The 9,664-nt window shown below is 41.4% G+C and overlaps 1 protein-coding gene across 1 annotated transcript; it reads left to right on the top strand.

The window, feature by feature from the left end:
- The first annotated feature begins 4,740 nt into the window (after positions 1-4,740).
- Positions 4,741-9,270, top strand: LOC141424784 (interferon-induced protein with tetratricopeptide repeats 3-like). Its single transcript, XM_074078805.1, is given in 3 exon segments — positions 4,741-4,992; positions 7,287-8,341; positions 8,344-9,270. Coding segments are annotated over 3 exon segments (1,440 nt in total). The 5' UTR covers positions 4,741-4,987; the 3' UTR covers positions 8,724-9,270.
- The last annotated feature ends 394 nt before the right edge of the window (positions 9,271-9,664 follow it).

The raw sequence follows: 9,664 nt of genomic DNA, 5'->3' as shown, positions 1-9,664 counted from the left end.
CCCTTCTGATTTCCTATCAGTGTTCATGTTCAATGTTTAGAAGGCATGCCTTCTAAACCAGACTTATCTCTTCCAGGATAAAAAACTTTAGAACCCAAATCATGAGGTAACAAGGCTATTGATCTCTGCAGACAATAAGAGCTCCATGAGCAACCCAGATCTCCATGAGGAACCTTGACTGTGTTGAACAATAATTCAGACAACAACTTGTGTCCAAATGAGCCCCAAGGGAAAGAAATAGGAGGGACAATTTTCCCTCATAAGTAGGGTTTGCTGCCCCTTGTCAGCTTGAAGTAGATACTGCTGCCCCCCCTTCAACAACTCCCAACAAAAGAATTTTTTGGAATATTGTCTCTCAGGGGGAATTTGATGCAGGCTAAAATTAGGGAAGGCTAGGGATTCATAGAAGCTTAATATTATATTTCAGATTGACCACACTCTGACTCAGGGACTTCCTTCACTTGGCCCAGGAACCCTTCATTGCTTATTAGATGGGAATCACCTGGTTCCTCCCTGCCCATAGGTAAGCATAAGTTTTAAAAGCCCCTGTAGAAGAGAAGCAAGCTTTCTTGGCCTCCAGATTCTACCCCATCACTCTCCCCTTTATAGTTCCCTTCCCTAACCTTTAATAAACTCCATTTATACCCACATGTCCTGCCATGGATTATTCCCCGGGAGACAAAAAGACTTTGGAAGTCTTCTGAGCAGACTGCACCAGCACCATTAACAGAAGCAGGTTATATAAAGTGATAAAAGGAGCAACTGAATCTGCCAGAGGACTGACAAAATGCCTAAGCCAAAGCAATCTTCTGAAGAAGTCAGAGCTCTTCTTGCTACCTGTGCTTTTAAATGTTTCTAGGAATTTGCAACTTTAGTGAAGTGAGTATTTCCCTTATTATGATTCTTTTTTGAGAAAAGAGAATATTCTAATAGTAGAATGAAATTCAATCAATTCTTTTATTGTACTAATGAGGAAAAATTAGTATTGCAAATTTCTTAATAATGAAGACTGTTATTTAGCCAACATATGCAATTGCTACAGATTCAAGCTAATACGTAAGTACTTCTTAAAAAAGAGAAGCAAGAAAATGGACAGGTGGTGCTACTGCACTAAGAATAAGTATTTTCTGCCTATGTGATATTGAGGCAGATTAGAATTAGGGAAAACTTGGGACTGAGACCCATCCTTGACTCACCTTCAGAGCTCTATTTTAATTACAATAAGTTAGAAAGAATGGGAACTTCCTCCCTAATGAGTGGGTGTCGAGAGCGCTTGTTGATTCAATTGAGTACAGAGAGATAATACTCAGGAGACTCTTATTCCAGAGAATAGGGTTTTTATGCAAACAAATTCACATGGCACTTTCCTATGGATCCTAATGCCTGTCTCTGCTACCCTATCCAGCCAGGAGTTACTCAGACCTTCCCCCAAGTCTTGCTCACTGTGCGAGGTCTTCTCAGCTGATGAGGGGGGCATATCTGCGTCCCAACAGATCCTCACAGCTGCCTTCAGTGCAGGTCCAGTTCACAGTTCACCGGTGACACCCAGTGGTCATCGGGAGAAGGGGCACATTCACAAGCGGCAGCTGCCTCCATGTCAGGGTCTTGGGATGGACTCTGACAGCATGGTCTCCAATGGGCAAGGAGGCAAGCAAGGTTTTGGGTTCTGGCCTGAGTTTATGTACCATGTGGTGACCTCACCAATTCTGTTATCTGCACTGTCACCTTAGGGTTAGCTTGTTTGCATATCAGCCACCACCTTAGGTTTGGCTTATTAGCATATCAGCTTGTCACTCTAAGTCCTAACACATACTACCTAATACTTCTCACTTCAACAATTTTTCATACTTTAACACAATACAATCCTTCAATATAACAACAATCTTATATGTGTTCACCACAACAATCCTTCAATACAACAACAATCTTATATGTGCTCACCACAGTGGGGGCACCTGAAAATTAACATAGGTGTATATGGGAGTCTGCCCAGCTCCTCCACCTGGCTCAACAGTTAATGGATCCAGGTAATGACATGCCCTTTTCCCTCCCTACTCATTGATTATTAAATGGGAATCACCTGGTTCTTCCCTTGCCACAGGTTAACATAGGTTTTAAAAGCAACTGGAGAAGAGAATGAGCTCTCTGCCTCCAGATTCTACCATGGCCCCACCATGTTAACTTTTGATTTCCCTTTCCTAACTTTTATTAAACTCTCTTTATATCCATGTGTCCTGCCATGGATTCTTTCCAGTGCAAAACAAGAATTTGGAAGTCTTCTGATCAGAGACTCCACCACTTCCACCAACAATATTGCAGATTGAACGTAGGTCCTCACATATGCTATGCAGTTTCCCCCACTTAGCTTTACCCCAGCCCTTTTGTTTGTATTTTGCTTTTGAGATAGATACGGTGTTCCTAACTTTTGCCTGTTCTAATGGTGAACTTGGGATCCTCTTGCCACTGACTATTGAATAGCTGGGATTACAGAAATAATTACTTATTTTATGAAAACATCCTATATTCTGCAATAGGAACTTTGACCAGCTTAGTTAGAAAGCCTTTTCTGTGGTGTTACCACTTCAATTGTTCAGATGCTTTCTGCACTCCAAAGCAGATTCTGTCTCTAAAATTAGCATCTTTATAATGCACAAAGGTTCATGGCATAATTTCCTTTTGATTGGAGCAAAGAAGGCAAAAGACAAGAGAAAAATACTCCCTTGGCTGAGTTTTAGGGTTTCAAATTCCACTGATCTATGATTAAGCACTGAATTCTGAGTAGCAGAGATCTATGTGTTCTTTTAAAAAATGTATTCTTTTTGTGACTGTGATAAATGAGGCCTTCCAAAGCACAGGTCAAATCTAAAGGCATTCCTTACCTGTGTTTAAGAGCAGTATTCATAACTGTTTACCAGAAAACCCCTGGCCTCAATTCCAATTCACAAAAAATAGAGCAGGGTTTTTGAGAAAAAGGAAATAAGGTTTGTTTCTCAGATGAAGAGGAAGACAGGGAGAGCCATCCTCTAAAAATTCTGTTGTCCCATTTCTAAGAGAATGTCCAGTTTTTAAAGGGGAATTCAGGGACTCAATTTGAGTATGTGACCAAACACATGTCCTAGTATAGGAGCTGTCCTTGATTCTCCAGGTGTCCTGGCACCACATTGCTAAAGCAGTCTTGGAGCACAAGTGTAGTCCTCTGGTGGTCAAGAGAGCTAAGAGGTGGAAGACTACCTGCCTTAATTAAAGAGTAAAGGGTATTAACCTTGAGCTCTTCAGGATGTAGACAAAGAGTGAAAAATTGTCAATTTGATTAAAAAGCAGAGTAAACTGGCAAGCATGCAAGCTGGGTATACCAAAAGTCTTTCACTTTTGTAATCTCAGTTACATTTTCCCCACTTTCATTTTAATCCTTCCATTTTTATGAAGAAGAGGTATGACAATCATCTCACTGTTTCCAACCTTTAATTAATTCATGGACCCAAGGAAGGAGTCAGTACTGCTCAGCAGAAGCAACTTTTAAGCACCCATCACATCTCTTGTAAAGTTATGTCATTTTGATTCACGGATGGATGACACCCACAGGAATTTCACGTGCTCAGGGTTCTTGAGCCAGCTCTGAGAATGAAGGCACAGGCAGACTCCAACAGCAGAGGTCGGAAAGATTTTTATTTGTAGAGAAGAGAAGAGAAAGACTGCATGGTGGGAAATGCAGGGGGACCCAGAAACCAGTGGTCCTGTGGGTCAGGGTGGGGATTGGGTTTTATAGCCTTTTTCTTTGTGTATTGCCTGAGCATGGAGATGCCTTTCAGATGCAGTTGAGCGTTTCCTAGGGAGGAGAAGTGTCTCCTTGACCTTTCACAGTCTGTCCTTCAATTTTATTATTAACAGGATAAAAATTGTAAGTAAAAGAAGCAACCAGAATTCCAGACTCGCTCAACTTCATGTTACATTTGTGGGACATAACTACAGTCTCTGAATGCAGGTACCTTATTGATGCTGTGGTTGGAGATACCATGGGTCAGGCCAGTTTTGCTACGTGAGTGTCAGCTTTGTGCAGCTTCAGGAAAGAATGAGCCTTACTTCTATGTGACTCACAATTCCTTTATCAACAAACTTGCAATGAGAACTCTACTCCCTAGGTTTCTATGGAAATTTACATCATGAGTTAGATGTTTATCAAAATTTAAAGATAAATCTCAAAGAGTAATAATACTTCTTCAGAACTCAAAGCACAATTAATTATCACTATATTCAATCATCCATCCATTCCACAATAATGAATATATTACCATTTCTCCCTTTCAAGGTTGGTAAAGTGAATGAATGATTGCATTCAACCTCAGCGTGTTAAACTATTCAGAGATCCTTCTAGTGCTTTACTTCTTAAAATTCATGTAAAGTGAAATATAAATAGAGGCTCAGTAATCACATTCTGGGAAAAACTCCAGAGTTAATAACATAAACAGACAGAATTAAATCCATGTCTCAGGATGCAAATTGTCTCCTTCAAGTAAATTTAAAAGTGGAAACCACGATACTTTTTTCTTCAAAATATTTTGAAACATTCTTTCACATCTTGTGGTCTCAGAAATCCTGACATCAGAATCTCCTAGAAACTATTAACAATACAATTTCCCGTCCAGAGGGAAGGTCAGGCTCCTGGGAGTGCCTTCCTGTTCCCTTTCAGTGCAGCTTCACACGTGCAGTGTTGAGCAATGTGCTGTGGCTCAGCCACTGTGGGTCTCACCACTAAGTTTCTTTTTCCTCCTCTAGATGAGCCTGAGTCAGTTTCACTTTCCAGTTTCCTCTTCTTTCACTAACAGATCACTCATGAACAGGGAGAAAGCATCAGCTGATATACCACACCCTGTGATTCCACCTTATATAATGCCTTGGGCATTTGCTTGAGGCAGAAGGGGACAATTTCTGAAGAACAAACTGTGGTGGTCCCCAGCTCTTCAGAGCAGCAGAGCAGAGGGTCACAGTCATGAGGTCAGTGAAGTAACAATAGACAGCCACTCTTGTTCTTGAATGCAAATTGTAAACTGAGCCTCTCACTCTGCAGGGAAGTTTCTGAGTTGTCCTGTTGCTTATAGATCAAAACATGCTTGTATCAGCTTGGGCCTGTATTGGTTGTTTGCTTTCTTTCTCTGTGTCTTTTTCTGGTGTACATGCTCAGGCTATCTAAGTTTCTAGAACTTAGTCAGCTGGTAGCTAGAATGAAAGGGAGGCTTGACAGGAGTGGCTAGATCCTTCCAGGCACAAAATTTGCTGACTCAAAGCTAACCTTAAGGTTATTACCCTCTGTGTTTTTTTTCTTCTGGTGTTATTTGGAGTAATTAACTACAGGCTTTTTTCTTGTGAATTTTCAAGGGAAGTATTTATTTTATGCAGTTAAAATTGTGAGAGATGAAATCAGTCTTCTAAACCCTTACCCATATAGACCTGAAATGTTTGATTACTTTAAGGTGGGACGTGGAACAATTCTGACAGATAGACATTTAAAAAATTTTCTTATATGGAAACAAAGTTCAAAGGCTAAAGTTGATTTTTTATTGCTGTGGTGAATACTGGCCAACAGCAGAATATAATTTTTCCTCAAAACATAATGACTTGATCTCTGATGTAATACTCTAATTTCTTGTGATGGGAAATAGATCAATGGTTGTCTGGAGATGGTGGGGATGGAGTAAAAAGGCAGGAATCTTTGGGTATGGTAGAAATAGTCTATATGATTGCATAGTATAAACATTTGTCAAACTGAATCCTTAAAATAGGGGCATTTTATGGTTTGTAAAGTATAATCTCAGTAAATTTGACATTTTAAAGTACATATATACTTGTCATTGGTATAGCTACAGGGTGAACAAAGAGAAAAAAATACCTTTCCAGCCAAACATCTGGAATTCACTGCCAAGTACCTCAGGTTACCTTTCTATATAATGGGCTCCTGGCCAACCCTGACTTTAGTTGTGTCTACATGAGTGGGCTTGATCTGAAGCCAGGTCCTGTCAGGAACCTTGGTTGCCAATCTACACAGGAGGCTCTGCAAGAGACTTTACCTCAACCAAGGAGGTATGAGGAGGACCCTTTGGCCCACATCAAGGTGCTCTGTAGGAACAGAGGCAGGTATGGCTTTTCTTCCCCAGCAGTGCTAAAAACTGCCAAAGGGGAATTCCCTGGGAATAGGACTGGCATCTGCTGGCTCTGAGTGTCCTCTAGAGTCCCACTGAGGCACTCTTGTTCTTACTTACAGGTTCTTCAGTATGGTCTTTAGGTGTTTGCTTAGAGGTTAAGAATTAATCTGTGTAACTCAGCCATAAACTGTCTTATCAATTCGCCCATTTTTATTTCTGTGACTGATTTTGATTTAAAGAGTCAGACAAATTGGTCACAGCCAAATGGGAGTTAGAAGCAGGGAAGGGACAGGAACTACTGAGAAACCAAAAGGATCATATGTTCAGGTCCATGAAGGCACAATCTGGTCATTGAGGGCTAGAACATGGAGCAAAGTCTGTGAGGTTCTGGACCCTGTTTCATTTCTTGGGAAAAAGACTTAATCAGAGAATAAGAAATTAGAGATTTCTGGATTATGTTGTCCTTATGCTAATAATATACTTAATTCTCAGCAAAAGCATTCATAATTTATTCAGCACTTCCAAAATCCAAGTCATGAGGAGGTCATTTGGACCTTGAAATTTGCTTGCTCAGTAGAGGTGAACATGTCTACATGGACCATGTTCTCACTGACCTGCTATGACCTCCCTGCCATGTGAAGTAAAACAGGGAGAAAGCATTCCAGTCTTTCACATTGTACTCTCAGATGCCCAGCATCAAAGTCAACCCAGATGCTCTATTATAATAAAAATCGCTGGGCATTCTGAAATCCTGTTTGTGTAGATCTGAAATGACATAGTAGGGGAGGACATGGCAGACCTATTTAATGACACAAACAAAGTTTCTCCATTTTTTAAATGCATAGAATGTCTCCTGCATTGTGCCTTGTAAATTTAGAAAAAAGGCAGAGATACGTGGAAAGAATGTTGACACAAAGTAAATCTTGCCTGTTAAGGGATATTTCAAGGCTTGGGAACTGGCAATTGCATCTCATTGCCCAAAAGTGAAGTATTCCTGGAGTCCTGGAGCTCACAGTATGGCCCAAGTCCAATCATCTTGAGAGCTTGCAAAATTTGAACTATCCTATGTCCCAATCAATTTGACATAGAAAATTAATGGGTGCAATGCTTTTTAGGTACACATTATACTAACATGTATTTTCTCCACAGTGAAATCACCAAGAATTCACTGGAAAAGATCCTTCCACAGCTGAAATGCAATTTCACATGGAACTTACTCAGTGATGGAACTGTGCCATGTCATCTAGAAGATAGAGTGCGTAACCAGATTGAATTTTTAAACACGAAGTTCAGAGGTACTATGTACAACTTGTTGGCCTACATAAAACACTTAGAAGGTGACAATGGAGCAGCCCTGAAATGCTTACAGCAAGCTGAAGATTTAGACCAGCAACAGGACACTGCCCAAGCAGAAATCAGACGTATGGTCACCTGGGGAAACTATGCCTGGGTCTACTATCACATGGGCCAATTCTCAGAAGCTCAGACTTACATTGACAAGGTAAAGCACATCTGTGAGAAGTTTTCCAATCCTTATAGTATTGACTGTCCTGAGCTTGACAGTGAAGAAGGATGGACACGTCTGAAGTGTGGAAGGAATGAAAGGGCTAAGATGTGTTTTGAGAAGGCTCTGGATGAGCAGCCCAACAACCCCGAATTCTCCACTGGACTGGCCCTTGCCATGTGCCACCTGGATGACAAACCACAGAAGCAGTTTGCTGTTGAAGCTCTGAAGCAGGCCATTGAGCTGAGTCCTGAGAACCAGTATGTCAAAGTTCTCTTGGCCCTGAAACTACAGAAGATGAAAGAAGAAAGGGAAGGGAAGCAATTACTTGAAGATGCCCTGTTGAAGGCTCCTCATCAACCAGATGTCCTGCGAAACGCAGCCACATTTTATAGAAGAGAGGGGAACCTTGACAAAGTTATTGAGCTACTTCTGAGGGCAGTGGAATGCTCATCAAACAATGGCCACTTCTATTACCAGATTATGTGCTGCTTCAGGGAAAAAGTCAAACAAATGCAGAATACAGAAGAATCTGAAGACACTGGAAATAGAAGGAAGGTGGAAAAAGTAAGGAAACTGGTTCTAGACTACATTAAGAAAGCTGGTGAGAAGAGGCTAAGTCCTATGAATGCACCCTTTGACCTCACTGAGTTCCTGGAGGCAGAAGAATGTTATCAGAGAGCATGCAGTAAGGAGCTCCCTAAGCCTGCAGACAGTGTCTCCGTTCTGTAGATTACAACCTTCAGGAATATCAGGGAAAGTCTGAAGACACTGCTTTTCAAAGTTGTTTAGAGAGTTTTCCAATAAGCAAAACATCACCTGAGAGGGAAGAAATGAAATGTCAACTGCAGAGCAATGCTGAGAACCTTCTTCACCAAAATGCTCCCAGTTCCTGGTACCTCCAAGGGTTAACTCACAAGCTGAGTGGAGATGTGCTGCAAGCAGTGGAATGTTAAGAGAAAGGACTGGACCAGCTAGTAAGGGACATTCCTTCAGGCATAGGCAGCTTCTTCCTGTCAGCATCTGAGCCTGATGATGGCAGTGAGAAAATAGGCCAGGAGGAAGGAGCTCCCACTGCTTGACCTGATTTGGGGAGGAGGAAGGGAAACAGAGCAGCAGAAGGCCTGGAGCAGAAGTTGAGGGGGAAAGAAGTGGAAATCCAGGGAACCAAAACCTGGGATTGTTGACCAGAGTGTTCTTTCTCATTGCATCAAAGTACATTTTGAAAGAATTGTTTTCTCACTTATTATCTCCCCTGTTCACCCAGCCACACAGTTATCTGGCCAGCATTACTTCTCACTAATCAGTAGTGCAAACATGCTGCAGGCATACAAGATGCTGATTAGTTTTCAGTTCACATTCAGTTCAGCATATAATCCCCATTTCTGCCCTTGTTGCCAAGGTAACACATGCTGACTGTCTACTAACAAAAATCATGCTTACTTCCTTCACCCAATTTTCAAGCCACCTTCTGGGCCTGGATGATTAACCATTGACTAACTCTCAGATGTTTCTTACAATTTAATCTTGGTTTATCCATGTATTTATATGTATTGTCTTAATGATGTTAAGATAAATATGTGTACTTGACAGTAATTCCACAATAAACCTAAAAATTTCCCCTCAGAATAGAGGTTATTGTATTATTTGTGTGTATAATGAAGACAGTCATATTCTCAGTTTCCTCTGCTAGGGATGGTGGGTGATTGTCAAGTCCTAACATTCTATGATGGACATGTCCATTTTATATCCTCTAATAGCTAGTCCAGTCCCTCTGTAACACACCCACCCTTAGCCCATAGAAACTATGGCTCCTATCCCAGCCCTGGAGCCTCATTTGGCTTCTGTGGCTGGTGAACAGCTGCTGCTTCAACCAAGGTTGCTGTGCACCCAGAAACATTGGGCAAAAGCCTCTGAGACAGTGTGCCAGAGGCACTGGTGCTAGAGGAACCTAAGGACAGAGGTCCATCCAGGCCTTCAATGGCCCTTCTAAAACTGGCAGCATCTGACATGCCGAGCTTCC

This window comes from Castor canadensis, chromosome 7 (assembly GCF_047511655.1).
Source record: "Castor canadensis chromosome 7, mCasCan1.hap1v2, whole genome shotgun sequence".
Classification (NCBI taxonomy): Eukaryota; Metazoa; Chordata; class Mammalia; order Rodentia; family Castoridae; genus Castor; species Castor canadensis.
Note: the sequence above shows the minus strand (reverse complement) of the source record. Positions and strands in the feature narration are given on the sequence as shown.